This window comes from Solanum verrucosum, unplaced genomic scaffold (genome assembly GCF_900185275.1).
Source record: "Solanum verrucosum unplaced genomic scaffold, falcon-dt-bn FXZP01000175.1, whole genome shotgun sequence".
NCBI lineage: Eukaryota > Viridiplantae > Streptophyta > Magnoliopsida > Solanales > Solanaceae > Solanum > Solanum verrucosum.
Window position 1 is genome coordinate 477806 of NW_026020399.1, and position 15788 is coordinate 493593.

Consider the following 15788-nt stretch of genomic DNA (forward strand, 5'->3'; position numbering starts at 1 on the left):
TCGTGGACTTGTTCAAGACCTTGGAATCTTTCCAGGGCTTCAAAGAATCTGAGGATAGGTTGTGCTGGAAATCTGGAAGTGATGGAGTCTACACTGTCAAATCTGCATACAACTACTAGATTAGACAAAATGCATAATTTGACCAGTGGCCATGGAAGTTCATCTGGAAGACCTAGGCCCCCCTTACAAAGTCTTATGTTTTTCTTGGCTAGTAGCAAGAGAAGCATGTCTCACTCAAGAAAACTTAAGAAGAAGGGGATTTCATCTATGCTGTAGATGTTGTATGTGTGGTGCAGCCGGAGAAGACAATAGCCATCTGTTTCTACATTGTCCCATAACTGGACAATTGTGGCAACTTTTTTTGAACTTGGTAGGACTAAGATGGTCTATGCCAGCAACAAGTTGTCAATTATTGAAGTGTTGGAACTATATTGGCGGTGCAGTGAGACAAAAGAAGTCGTGGGAACTTGTCCCAGCTTGTATATGGTGGACAATTTGGAAAGAGAGAACTCCAGAATTTTTGAAGACAAAAGCAATCCTGTGCAGAAAATCAAGATGAGTTGTATTCTTTTGTTCCCTTTTTGGTGTAAAGAAAACTATGTAGAGGAGACTGAACCACTAGTTGAAATGATAGGTTCCTTGTGAAGCTGTAGTCCTAAGCATGGTTGGGTTTTTGTAATTGTAGATAGCACTGTCATGGTGCAGATCTAATTCATATATATCTATAAATATATACATGTTACCAGTTTCAAAAAAAAAAAAAAAACATGTGTAATGAGTAAGTACAGACACCTTACTTGGACTAGCTTAATAAAATCTTGATTATTCAGCAGAAAGCTTATAGCTGATGTGCTGACCTAAGGAGCATAGAACAGCTTATCAGGAAATGAGAAGTAAGTAAAAAAGGAACAGATTCTTTGCCACATTGTGGACAAAATCATGGCCTTCAAGTTCATCATAACTCAAGGTAATTGGCGAGCAAACTGTAACTTATTAAAAAGCTCATTGTCACGCAATAATAAAATCAGAGTGCCAAGTATATCTTCAGCTTGCACGTACCTTGACTAATTCCACGGGGTACCTACTACCTTCCACCCACACAGATACACGTCCCCAAGGCTTGAACAGATGGAAAGATGAGGCAATCTATTAACAGTGTATCACATCTAGTTGAATAGCATCATCACTTATGTGCTAAATTAAATACACAAAGAAATATAATAAGATGATGAAGACAAGCACACCTAAGAAAAAATTTCCTCTCTTACAAGGAATTATTGTTCATAAGAAAATTGTGATATACCACATAATTTGGTGATGCTTTCCAGTTTTAGGTGTTAAAGTGACATGTTCTTTTGTACTTTAAAGTTTATACCACTTTAACAGGTACTAGTACCTGTGATCCACATTCAAGTAGCTTGATTGATCATTTTTGCAATTCTTTATGCAACTTGACTAGAAAGTAGTTTAATTAAGACAAGCATCAGTAATGAACCAGAAAAGAAAACGGGTTAACAATTATATAGTTCCTTCTTTTTTTTATGAAACAAACATATATAAATTCTTGTGAATCAATTCTAAATAGTTCACTACAAAAGAGCTAAGAGGTACTGTATAATTATATTTCAGGATCATTCCCTTAATTGATATTTATGGAGAAGTATTCTACTTTTTCTTGTGAAGACCAAGATATATTATGAAGTTATTTATAAACAACAATCGCTTTTTCATACTCCACATGTACATCTTATTTATAGTCAAAATTAGAAGAGAATAGGTTGGCATCAAGTATATCTGTCTATATATCTATTAAACTGATCTCAAGAAACAAAAAAAAAAACTGAAAAAAGAAAACTAAGTTAGAAAGTTCAAAGTAGAAAACAAAAAGTACAAGTTGAGTGTTGATACTTAAAGATGCAAAATTTTACATCATCTGACATCAAGTATGGAAGTTTTACAGCATCTTTGTGCAAAGAGCTTAAGAGGACGGGGGTGGAAGCTAAGTTACAATAGCAGTCATGTGACATTCCACAATATCGGCCAGCAGAAAATTACCTGGACCATAGATAAGTTGGGATTTTTTACCAACTTATCACTATCTTATACTTGGGTGTTTGAGTCTAGAAGTGATACTTTTAGGTTAAGTTCCAATGGGAAGCACTTGATTTTAGGGTAGAATGTCAAAAAGTTGATTGGGAGATTTTAAAAAAAATGAAAAGAGATCAAGTTGGAAGCTAGTAAAGGCCTATTCTCAATTAATTCTGCTTATACAATTTTAATGCTTCTGGAAATCAATGCATATGGCCTTGGGAACATATCGGTAAGGTTAAAATACCATACGAAGTACATGTTGGTTGCTACAGAGGCATGTCTGACTTATATTCCAGATGTTTTTTTTGTGGGAAGGAATCTGATACCCTCAATCATTTTTTTATTCACTGTGCAGTCACAGGAGTTAAGTGGGCTATGCCGAAATCCAAAAGAGACCTGATGAAGTGTTGGAACAACATGGGAGGTATAGTGAGGCAGAAGAGATGCTGGAGCCCAATCCCCAGCTTGCATATGGTTGACAGTAGGAAATATAAATTCAGATGACTACTGTTTCACCAAATACTGACATCATACTTGAGAAATCACAGCAACCGCCAAAGGTCCCTAAGGCAGAGATGAGATTCTCCAAATCGTGGCTGAGGTTGCTGGGATCATTATTGTGATCAAATCAAACATACAATGAAGCACCAGCAAAAGCTCTCGACATAAGATCTTCTCATTTTTTGTGCTGCCAAAAAGATTCACCAATTGAAGATGGAGCAACAATAGTTTCGTCAAACAATCCAAATAACTTTGCCACAGATACTTGCAATTTAACTTGTTAGTTGTACACTTGTACTTGTTAAAAAGCATTTTACTAATCAAAAGTACCATTTGTAAGCCTTCATTATTCTGGAATAACATAGGCAGGTAACAACCACCACAATATATTATACAAGTTCATAAACAGGTGAGGGTAGTAACTTCCACCACTGGCACTTCAAAATCAATGAAAAAGAATTCTTGTTCAACTCATAAAAGGTAATTTCAAATTTGAAAATGAAATACTCGTTCGAAGTATAGAGTTTTAACTTCATCAAGTCATTCTGCAAAGGACACTTGAATAATTTTCCTTTAGTTCAGAGAGGTTTTACGCGGAAGTTCTTACCACAGAACAAAAGCAGTTAAACTTTAGCGGAAAAAAAAAAGACATCTCAGAAATTATCAGGACACATTTAAAAGGCTCACTTTTTTTTTGAAAAAAGGATACATGAAAATAAATTTCACTTGAAAAATTAACAGCTTACCTCAGGAGCAATTTCCATACTCGAATGAAGCATTCCATCTAGAGATGGATGACCACTTGCTCTTACCAAGCTTGATGATGAATATAGCCAGCTGAAAGTCATTCAGGCTAAGGATGTCAGCGAGCAGTCCTCACAACTCATTCAACAAGAATTTGAGTCGTTCTGTTGCTGGGCAGTTGAGTGGTCCATCACAGGAAAACATATGATGAGGTGACAAAGGGAGACTGCAGAGCTGGTCCAATTATTATCTTTCACATAGATCTTCCTCTCAACCACAATTATTTTTCTTTCAAATGTTGGGTTGAGGGCTGGGTCTGCTTTCTCGTTAACATCCTCCGTGGCGTATTTTCTCAAGCAGCAATAATTCTACTTGCTGATTTAAAAGGATCAATCTACTTATATGAAGGACACAAAGTATATACCATATGATGGTGTTATTCTTTCTTCGCTGCTAATATTCCTCGAGTGTCAACAACTAATTCATCTGTTTAACTGATGTTAATGACATAACTGTGTGCACACTTCATAATCCTGAAGTAGTCATGAATCATGACGCATCAATAATAGTCCTAATGATTGTACAGAAAGATGACACACACATAACACAAACAAATACATGTCTCCGATGAGCTAAGGGTAATACATAAGAACTCATAAAATGACTAGACGGAGCTGAGCAAGTATAAGTTCTTATTATAAATTCCAACTTCCTATATACAAAAGGGTAAAATAAAAAAAAATAAAAATGCAAGGGAAACTAGATCAAGAGATGACAGTAACTCAAGATCAGATCCAATGTTTTTTGTGGTACAGACACAAATACAGATACAATCTTTCTTAATACAGATCGCATCATGACTCATTACACTAATCTACACATAATCTAAAAACCCATTTTGTTTCTCATCATCCGACATTTGAGTACCATCATTTTTCCGAGGAAAATTTGAAATAAAAGTAAGAAGATTTGACAAAGAAAACTAAAAAAACTTATTTTTTTTCTTTTTTTCTTCATCATCAAATTAATTAACAACAAACATCACCGTAACAGAAGGGTAATTAGAGGCATAAAGCGGTGACGTGCAAATCATCAACATCAACTCCATCGTTATCCGACGGAGGCGGTAGATTCAGATCGAACGGCAGAGGTTGTTTGGTAAAAAACGACGACGTTTGATCAACATCACACCGATCATCCACCACAGATGACGACGAATCGCAATCACTCCGGCAATCCTCCGGCGGAAGAACCGGGCGAGGAATCTTCATCCGGGTCACCTTACTACTCGATCCGCCACGAGGCCCACTAGATGATTCCAACGTACTGCTCATACTGCTAGAAGCCGGTCTCGAATTGGGGAAAAGCTCAAACTGATTCGCCTCATCATAAGGATCCTCTGTTAGAGGTAAAATATTGAAATTAGTTTTCGCCTTAGGTCCACGGAGAGAGCGTGCAGCATCGTCGTAAGCGCGTGCGGCGTCTTCAGCGGTGTCAAAGGTGCCCAGCCAAACTCGAGTCTTTTTGATCGGATCTCTAATCTCTGCTGCGAATCGACCCCATGGCCGTTTACGAACACCTCGATAACGAGGTGGGTCGGCGTCAGGTTGTTGAAGGAGGTCAGATCCTGGTCTTTTTAGCTCCGACGACCTCCGGTAGCGCATGGCCGGTGAATTGAGAATCAAGATTGGATTTTATGGGTATTTTTTCAATTTTTTTGCCGATTTTCCATGAAATGGAAGATGATTTTGCTTTTTGTGGGAAATGACTGTTTGTTGCTCAGAGCAAATTGGCAATGGAGAAAGGGGGATTCATCCCCAGGCCTGATTTTTTTTTTTGCTATTTTTTTTATTTTTTATTAAAAAATAATATATTTAGTGGATATGGAATTATGCCATGGATTGCTGGAAATGCTAAATGGAAAACTACAAGACTAAAATAACCAATTTTGTCCTTGAAGTTTGTGAACTACAATACTTTAGTCCACAAACTTTAGGACATTTCATTTAGATATTCAAACTAAATTCGAGTCTAAGTAAGTACCTTAACTTCTAATAAAGTGTTTCAACTATACTCTATCGATACGAATTAGAATTTTTTTAGTGTGTGTTCTTACTCGTTATTAGGTAGTTAAGTTAATCATATAAAATGTCGTTTTCTTTGATATATGTATTTGCCTCAATAAGTTGTACAATTACATACATTTTCTACTTGATATTGATGCATATAATTAAAGGAGATGATATATTTTATGTAGTTAACTTAACTATAGTATCCTATAATATATTCGGCCCAACATATTGATTCTCTACCTCCCCATCATTCCTTCGTGATATAAATCACACGTCCATGATTAATCATTTTTTCAGAGTTTTTTCCTTCTTAATTAAAATAAACTAAAAATAAGTTGGCAAGAAGAGGGAAAGAGGATTACAAGGTGAAGAATCAAATCTTCATCAACAAAGTAAAAATCTTGATAGTCGATTAACTGAACTACTACCATTTCCTGTACTCTTACGTAAAAAGATGGTGAGTTCTTATCACCTTCAGCCAACTACATATTACTCCATATTCTTCAAAACGAATTCGTTATCTTTTGAGACTTCGTTAACTCTAGCAAAATTTACAAACAAACTATTAACTCTATATTATGGTAAATGATCCTATCTTATTAGTGTCTTAAACCAGAAAAAGCATTCCCCTCAGTAACTGTAAGTAGTAAGAGCTTAGCAGAAATTGCTAGAACATGGAGACCTAACTGAGTTGGTGAATTTGAACTTGAGTTTTGAGAAAAAATATTATATTTATATCAGTGGTGTACGAGTCAGCTTGCAAGTTGAAACACACCTCGATTACTTCACGAGCTACCTACTACCTCACCAACACCATCAAAAGTAACAAAATGCATAACACCAAGTCACCAACATCCAGAACTTGAAACTGGAGAATTTTCAGATCAAAGAAAGTTGAAGGAAGGATAGAATTACTGATGAGACTTGAAGATTTAGAATAAGTTTTTCTTCCTGTCTATATGAAGCTGAAAACAAACTACAATATACTTCTTGCATAAAACTCTTAACATGGTTACAAAAAACATACAAGAGGCTAAGATACAGAAAGCGGTATTGGTTTCACAGCACTTCTGATTCGCCAGTATGCAGTCTTAACTCTCTCCTTGAGAGCTTCATTTTCACATTCAACGTCACCAGTTTGTTTGTCCAGATGAGCCAAAATCCCATCAAAATTGATTACCAGCTTACCATCGTCCCCAAATTTCACATTACCAAACATAGAAACCAGGAGTGCATGGACTATTTTCTCAGTTTTCTTTGCATCTTCTTCCTCATTAATGGGAGTTTCCGAGTCAATTGATACTTTAGGCATCTCCCTGCTGGCATTCAGAACCAATGCCACGACAGAGTCAGATACCATGTCACAAATTGGATCTGCTGTCCAATGAACGGAGAGATGATTCTCTGACTCCTGCTTCACCATCACTCGTTCATGCACCAGCAAAGTTGGTACACCGGATTCTTCATCTGTTGAGGACTCTACACTTTCATAGATCTGCTTAAGCCTGTGTTGTATAACAGCAAAAGCACCTGAATAGGGGATAGTTATTCTCTGTGTGACATTTGCAGTGGATAGCTGAGAAAAGACATGGAGATCATCAGGTGCCATGATCTGGTAAGTGAAACCTTTCTTCACAAGTAAACCACTGACAATTTCGCCCGCTTCAGGGGTCTTTTCAGCCAGCTTTCCAATGGTTTTTGCCATTTTCTCAGAGTTGAAGTGCATTTCAACTGACTGGCAGTTCTTGGGAGTGATAATTTTAGTATTCCCATCAGCAAAGAGGGAGGTAAGTTTCTGCTTGAGTCTATCCATCTCATTAGAAGCTCCGTGGACTAGAATTATGTTGGGAGGCATAAGTTCTTTCAAGAAGGTACTTGTCTGAGCATAATCCGCGTGAGCTGAGAATGAAATATAATGAACCTGCATATTAAGTGGAGCAGACAAGCCATTTGTGAGAGTGACTTCCTTCGGTTCATTGATGATAGTCTTCGCCAAGGTCCCTTCCACTACATACCCAGGTATGACACAAGCATTTTTCTTGTCAGAGCACCATTTATCGAACAGTTGCCTCGACAAACCACTTTGAAGACTACCTGGACTTGCCATCACCACACATGGCTTGTTGTCTATAAAATCTTCAATACTGTTCAGGGAAGATATATGTTTGAAGTTGAAGGGATTTGAGCTGACAAATTGATTGCGGATCCTTTCATTCATGGCATTGATGTAAGTCTGATAGACAGCCATGCACCTTCTTGCAAGTGGAGAAGCATAATATATGGGGAAATTAGCTAGTTCAGGATGGTTAGACCAATATTCCTCCAGAATAAGGAGAAGTTCCTGTGCACGTCCCAAGGCGTAAGCAGGAATCAGCACCCGACCCCCTTGCATCAGTGTTGAATGTATGACATCAGTGAAAAGCTTCTCTCTTATCTGACGGGGCATATGGAGTTGAACACCATAAGTTGATTCTATAATGCAAACATCTGGAGAAAATTGTGGGATCTCAGCTGCGCGGAGATGCCTGTCTTCTTCACGGGAATAGTCTCCTGTATAGAGAACTCGAACACCAGCAATATCAACCATAAACATGGCAGCACCAAGGACATGGCCGGCAGTATAACACCAAAAGCGAATACCATTTACTTCCATAGTCTGATGGAAGTCAATAACCTACAAAAGAAGTTTTCACATGTCAAAATAAGCCTAATGAAATATGTGGTCTGATTTAAAAAATGATGAGTAATAATTCATTGATATGGTGGGGAAATTTCTAGAACACACGTGGTATACAAAAGTGAACCTACACCGAACATGGTTCCTAAAAAATAAAATTAGAAAAAAAACAAAACTTAAAACATGTAAACACTGAATGACAAACATCTAATAATCAGGATATGCTTCTCTTTCCTCCCAAGGGAGAAAAAATTAAAAATTTGGTGCTATTCCCTACAAATGATTTCTTTCTTCTGTTTAAGTTGAGCTTAAGGAGGAGGTTGTTCCATTTCCATTTTCCAGGAGGTCCTATTTTTTCCCCTCCAGCACCTCACCCCTAGTGTAATGCTTATGTAGAAACAGAAGCAAAAGGTAATCTAATCTGCTCATTTGGTGATAACGTTATGTGTCCAGCATAAAAAAATGTATTTCAAATTAGAACTGGTTTTCGTTGCTTTTTACAGTCCAAGAGCAACAGCATTTCTAGGGTCGTGGCATTAGTACATTGGTAAATAAATAGAAAGGTCTGCTATTTTTATTGTTCTGTAATCTTGTTAGATGAAATCATTCTCCACAGCACTTCACTTCTACCTCAATATCTGAAAATCATCTTTGACTATTACTAAAAGACAAAAGGAGGCAAAATGCCAAAGATACCACCATTCCACAGGGTTATTGATGGGAGGACATAGACAATATTACCATGAATAAAAAATTTAAATTTCCAAGAAAATAAACATCAGAGCTAATATGATGGGAGTATGAGAGTAAGGACTTGGTAGTTTCTGTAATAAGGTCTAATGGGTAAGGAGTTATAATACACCAATTCAAGAAATAGCGGCATGGTTTATGACACAAACACCCTTTTATAGTTTCTCCCAGTGTTATCAAAGGCGCGCCTAAGCCTGAAGCGAGGCACAAAACGTGTTAAGCACTTCGCCTCGCTTTATGTGCGCTTCAATGTCGTCATCAAGGTTCTAAGACAAACTTTTCCCTGCCAATGAGCATCTTATGAAGAAGTGACACTAAACAATTGATATTTCACTTTATCATAAAAAATTTTCAATTTCTTTGGTCATATATTTGTCATTCATGTTTATAATTATTAGTCTTGGACTAAACATATACGGTTGTATTTTTTTTCTCCCTTTGCGCCTTTTTTCATTAAAGCCCGTGCTTTATTTGCGCTTAAAGCCCACGGACCTTAGAGCTTTTCTGCGCTTTTCGCCTTTGATAACACTGGACTTTCTCCTCTCATAAATCAACTAAGAAGGTCATGTAACTATGTAAGCATACTCACAGAACCTAAGACAACAGTTCTTTTTTTTTCTTTCTTTATTTGTGATAATCGAGAACTCCCTGAGGACATGAGGCACGGTTTGGAACTAGGTGGGTAATGGGCCTGCCGCTCTATCCTTCTCCACTTAAAATACTGGGCTTTTTTCTGCAGTAATGTTCGAACCCAGGATGTGCACCTAACTCACATCACGTGCTACACTCTTACCACTAGACCAAAGCCCCGGGTGCACCTAAGCCAATAGTTCTAATGAGCTCACCAACAACAAACTGGCCAATTACAATTCCAAAAGAATGAAAAAGGTTCAACTTCTTTCTTTTTCGAGGATGGAAAAGATGAATTTTATTTAGCACGAAAGAGCAAGAAAAGAGTAGTTCAAGGCTAACGATGCAGGAGAATCATCGTGTATACTCTCTGACATTCATAAAACATGTATTTCTCCAAGGTTGCAGATGTTCAATGAGGTACATAAAAGCATATTCAAAGCACGATCCATCCCTCTTGTTTTCAGTAAGATGTCCAATGAGGTACATAAAAGCATATTCAAAGCACGATCCATCCCTCGTGTTTTCAGTAAGAATATCAATGTTTCTTATATCCAATAGCATATTCAAAGCACGATCTAAGACTCCTTCAACTAAATGAAAAGCACAGTCCAACTTCAATAGCTTCTCTAAAGACCATTTAATTGTAAGTTACACATAACACTCACTCAGGACAAGCAAACAAGGGAAAGCCAAAAATGTCCAATAGAATTAAATTTTCTGCAGCACAACCTCTTATGGTTCAAGGAGATCAATAATAGAGTCAGAATTCAACTATCTGGGTGAAGAAATAATACATTTGAGTTGATTTCATTTTCCAGCTTGTAGGCAGTATGCCAAGGAAACTTTTTTTAGGGTTCGTGCTCCCACCACACCACCAAATTAGTTTCACTATCACCCCACCATCCCTTCCCTCCACTACACCCCCTCACTCTCCAGGCCAGCACAATCTATTACTTTAGCAAATTGGTTCTAATCAGGAAAGGAAATACTAAGCAAATTAAATTTTTATTGGTTCAATTTAGACTTAGAGCCCGTTTGGCTTAGCCGATTTTAAGTAGCTTTAGTACCAAAGTGTTGAAAAACACTTCTTTTAATGCTGCAGCTGAAATTACAAATAACCAATTACATGTTTGGATAGTAGTGCTGCAGCTGAAAATACGCAGTTGGTGTGTATGGTAAAAAAAAAGTGTAGATAAACACCTCTTCTTGTTGAAATGACCGGAATGTCCTAATTACTGCTAACACTAAATGAGCTTAACCTAAATGAAAAGTACACATAGGGAAGCTCTTTATAGAGAAGCCTAACCGATAAAATAAGTGATAATTACTGAGAGGTTTTAGTTATTACACAGTCATTCTGAATATTTAATTGAACCATCAATGTTGAGACATTCTTATCTGATGGATCAATCGAGATATCTAATCACAATCACCTTGCCAACAACTCACTGTCTGTCATATCACTAATTCAATAATGCTAAAATTTACGATCAAAATAGCAAATCTAACAATATGATAATCCATCCCTAGACTATCTAATTTCAATCATAATCACCTTTGCCAACAACTCACTGTCGTCTGTCTGTCAAAGCACTAGTTCAACAATGCTACAATTTACTATCGATATAGAAAATCTAACAATATGATAATTCACCCCAAGGCAAAAAATTCCATAGCATTTACTCTCATATATCATATTCTTAGACCAAGCAACCTCCAAAAGTCCTGATTACAAGTTTTTTTTGTTGCGGAAAGCCATATTCAATGTGCAAACATGAGGGGAATCTGCAAATATTATGAAAAATATCCAGAACACCACATCTTTCTCATCTTCTATATTTCTCTAAACATTAATTGGGCAATATAAACACATCAGCAATTACACCTTATTCACCATTATTGCAAGGGAAAAAACCTGATGCAGGACTTGAAAAAATCCCTAAACAGAAAAGGGTTTTTTCTTCCAAAAAGCTTATAAATAGAAGGCTAGATATCCACAGTGTTATCCTAGACAGAAGAATTTCCAAGAGGTCTACATGTGGGCCAGATGTATAATACAGACTAGTAATGGAGTGAAAATATTTTGTTCAGCATAGAACCTGTTTTCAAACCAAGACCTCACAAGAGTATCAATCTATAATCTGAGTGACTAATCATACAACTGCTTGAAGATCAAGCATGGGATGTTGAAAACAAACCTCAATTTTTTCCATGGAGCGAAGAATGTCATGTTCATCAAACAACATATCTTCAACAGAGACTTTGCTAACTTTAACATAATCTGACAAAAGCAATTTGTATATGGCCTTTGTGGCATGTGTCATGAAAACACGCCCTTTAAATGTAGTCTGAAAATAAAAAGAACCCATATGAACCAGCAAATAAGTACTAAATGTACGGAATAAAAAGACCATGAACCCCTGAATAAACCTTTTCGAGAAAATAAGGAAGGGATGCAGCATGATCCAAGTGAAAACTGCAAAGCATTTGAACAAGTTTAAGTGAGTAGCCAAGTAAGATAAACAGGAACAGAAACCAATAAAATAAAGATAAAAAAGAAACAACCAATGAACGGTCAACAGTTATAACACATGACAAGGGACTCGATGGCCACTGCAGAGACAACTAACGGGTGCACAAGTAAGTTGCTCAAAATCAGAACCACATTAAATAGATAATACGCTGAAACTTGATCCAGCCCACTCCTACCATTCAACCACTACTTAGTCCTCCCACTGCTCAATTAAACAATAACAATAAATATTGGAAAAAAATAATTCTATCCAGCAACTGCTAAAATAGTCAAAACCACAGAATACTATTCCTCGTCATTTGGTGGACTGTTGGGAAGAGATGCATAGAAGAATTTTGGAAGGCAAAAGGAACGACATAATTAGCCTTAAGAATAGAACCATTATTTTGTTAGCCTTTTCGTGCAGACTTTCTTCTGTAAATGATACAAATTATATCACCGGTCTGCTCAGTGCCTTGCACTTTTTGTAAAGCTTCATCAGCAGATTCAAAGTGATGTTGCATATCTAATAAATGTTAACCTTAACAAAAATATAAGAATAACCAAACCCACAACTTTGTACTCAATAACAGAAAGATATGTTTAGCAATTGGACGGGTGGACAACACTTAGAAGAATTGCGATTCAAGATTCTTTTTCTCTAACTATGGCCATTCCTTTTAATCACTCTTCAATGACTCTTTAAAGCATCTGTTCCCTGTCTGAACCACTTATAAACGAGTCAACTAAGTACTTCAAACCAATAGAAATTTGTGCCCATCCAAACATATATGTTGTATTAAAAGCATGACTCCTAAACTTGAAAGTAAAATTACCGAAATATCCTTTTAAAGCCTAAAAATACCCAACTTAAAACCAAAACCCTGCCCTTGTAAAAAAGGGCAAACGAAACAATGCAACCTTACAAAGGCTGCAAAACGCACCGATAACTTCTTATATGAAGGGTTGTGTTCGTTCAAAAACTCAGTCTTACGTATGGATTTATACCTCTAAATGTGAAAGAAAATTTCCTCATACAAACATCTCATTTCTTCTTTCCTCCTGGTCTTCTATTGTTACTTATTTTTTTATTTTTATGACCGTGGTGTGAGAGCCTAGTACCACGGGATACCTGTCACGTTCCACCAACAAAAGATACCAGATAATTCTGTCCACCAAAGCTAGAAACAAATGGGAAGAATCGCCTAGTGTTTTGCTTGGATCAATAATCAAAAGGATAATCAACATATTGTTTCACATTCCTATGACAGATACTACCTGAACATGTCTTCTCTTCCTCAGACATTCGCACAGACAAGTTGAGAAGCAGAGATAAGAGAAATAACGTCTTAATATAGAGAAACTAATCCAATCTGGACCAAAATTATGGAAATGCATCTAACACTCAACATTTAAAACAGTACACCAAGATATCAACATTTAAAATCGCCCACCAAGAGAGAAATCAAAATGAAAAATATAAATAGAAAATTGGTAGCCAATCATCAAATAATGCTTGGAAAAAGAAAAGAGAAAAACTTGTGCTGCAGTGTCCAATTGAAATACATTATTCCAAACAATAAAACGAGCATCATATAACTGAGATCTGGCACAGAAAACTTACTGGGTAACAAGAAGAACATCAATAGATGAAGGATCAATTTCATCAAAATAGGGTAAGGCAGACATGCCTGAGTAACCTGGATGAATGCCACAATCAAACTACCAAAAAACATCAAAAGTAATTAACCAAGTTCAGAACTTGTGGCCAAGAAAAATATTTTTTGAAGAAGAACAACTAAGCGTGTAGCCTACCATGATTGTTTTCCCTTTAAAAGTCATGAAAACACAGGACCGTCCCACTTCATTTCCAGCCCCTAAAGGAGTGATAACCAGTTTATCTCCGTCTCTATTAACTCCAGGATTAGGTCTCTTCAAAGAAGACTGTGGCTGTCCCGTAGATGCCATTCTGACACCCAAATAACAAAGAATTAGATTATGAAAATTCTTATGATCGTGCAAGAGAAAATAGCAAAAGAAATCCAAAAAATTATCTGGTTAAACCATCATTCAGCTTCATTATGACCAAACAGTAAAAATCAATAAATTCATCAACTAAGCATCTATCCAAAATTCATTGTTAGCTATACCAATCCTCGATACCAAGACAACACAGTTACCCAGATTGCAAAAGGACAAAACAAAATTATAATCATGGTGTCCGGGCCAACTTTCCAGCACCTTGATTAATTGCAAAAACATATTATTTCAAGAGTTTTATTTTATTTTTTTTGGGGGGAGGGGGGGAGGGGGGGGAGGGGGGAGGCATTACTTCAAATAAAATAATTGAAATTTCTGCTACATTTCATTTATTTAAAGTGCTTGAATACTGAGTGTTAGTTCCAGAAGCTATTTAAGCATGCTTGAATACTGAATTACAAGTCAGCTTCAAATAGTAAAAGATTTTCGGAAGAAAATTGACATAGCATTGCTAGTGTAACTAAGTGTATTAAGCAAGTACATTGCCAAGTCATGTAGTAACCTTGATTTTAAATGATAAAAGAGGTTATAACGAATCCTTAAGGTCTTCACAAGCCTACTTCAGCTCACAACATAAAGTTTGTTTTGTTGAAATGCTACATATATTACAAAAAGGAAAGCACAAAGATTGTACAGAACATTACATCAAAAACCCAAAAAGACCCTTGACTATGTATACAGTAAATTTATGAACTGTAAATGGACTCAGATTCATTTACAAGTTCTAACTTACAACAAAGGAAAACACAAAAATACTACTCCCCCTCTGTCGCATCAATTTAGAATAATCAGCTCATTTATAGTATAAAAAATAATTACTAGCACTCATTCGAAGAAATGAAGCAGAAAAATACAACTATAAACAACAACATCCGAACAATTCAATCATCATCGACATTTGAAAACACTCGTTTTTTTTTTTTTTTGAAGATTTGAGCAGAAACCAAAGCAAATAAAAATTACAGTGGCGGATGGAAAAAAAACCCGGATAAACTGAGAAGGTGATAAAAACACATGGAGAAAATGCAGAGAGAAAAACTTACTGAAATCGCAGAGGAAAAATGCAGGTGAAGGAACGATGGGAGGGAAAAACAAGAAGAAGTTAGGGCTTTTTGTTGATTGAGGGTAATATCGGAATAAAATTACTAAAATCTCAAGAGTACTTAAAAAGTGTGTGTATCTATTTTATTTTATTCAGATTAATAAAGTTTTCTCTAATGTCTATTTTGTTTTTTCCAGAGTAAAATTTTCTCTAATATCTTTTGCTATAATATTTAGTTATTGTTTTGACTATACGGCCGTTTAAATACCCTTTATCATCTTTGAAGTAATTTTTTTTTCACCCTGAGATTATAACACCGTTCTCATGTGTCACATCATAGCCGTGTAAGCACCACATCATAAACATGTAGGTACCACGTCATTAATTTTTAGTTCTTTTTACTTATTCACTATTTTTTAGTAAACATTTTTAAGATTAATTATATCAATTAATTAATTTATAAATGCATACCCCTACCCCTCTCTTTCTTCTTCCTCGTTGTTCACCATTTCAACCTTCAATACTTTCTTTTCTTCTTCTTCTTCACTATTCAACAATTTTTTAAAATAACTATAATGAAGAAAATTCACTATAATATTCACATTATCTTCTTCGAACCCACCCCACAAATTTACCCACTTGGAGAATGAATTTTTTTTGAAAGTCAATTTTTACTTGATAACTCAAATAAGAAATGAAGATTGTATAAGAAGGTTGATAAAAAAA

At 36.1% G+C, this 15788-nt stretch overlaps 4 protein-coding genes across 4 annotated transcripts in view; 1 reads left to right on the forward strand and 3 right to left on the reverse strand.

The window, feature by feature from the left end:
• The window catches only part of LOC125839802 (protein disulfide isomerase-like 2-3), a 367278-nt gene that overhangs the window by 313953 nt on the left and 37537 nt on the right, over positions 1–15788 (forward strand). The window lies entirely within an intron of this gene.
• The window catches only part of LOC125839797 (glucan endo-1,3-beta-glucosidase 12), a 282415-nt gene that overhangs the window by 138598 nt on the left and 128029 nt on the right, over positions 1–15788 (reverse strand). The gene's annotated exons all lie outside the window — the stretch shown is intronic.
• Positions 4012–5236, reverse strand: LOC125839815 (ethylene-responsive transcription factor 3-like). The gene has a single exon (XM_049518818.1). It carries the CDS (start codon positions 4998–5000, stop codon positions 4398–4400), a length of 603 nt encoding a protein of 200 aa, XP_049374775.1. The 5' UTR covers positions 5001–5236; the 3' UTR covers positions 4012–4397.
• On the reverse strand, positions 6375–15148 carry LOC125839782 (cleavage and polyadenylation specificity factor subunit 3-I). Its single transcript, XM_049518781.1, has 6 exons — positions 15064–15148; positions 13796–13949; positions 13605–13702; positions 11899–11944; positions 11667–11816; positions 6375–8082 (listed from the first exon to the last, which is right to left on the reverse strand). Exons 2-6 carry the CDS (start codon positions 13946–13948, stop codon positions 6442–6444), a joined length of 2088 nt encoding a protein of 695 aa, XP_049374738.1. The 5' UTR covers position 13949; positions 15064–15148; the 3' UTR covers positions 6375–6441.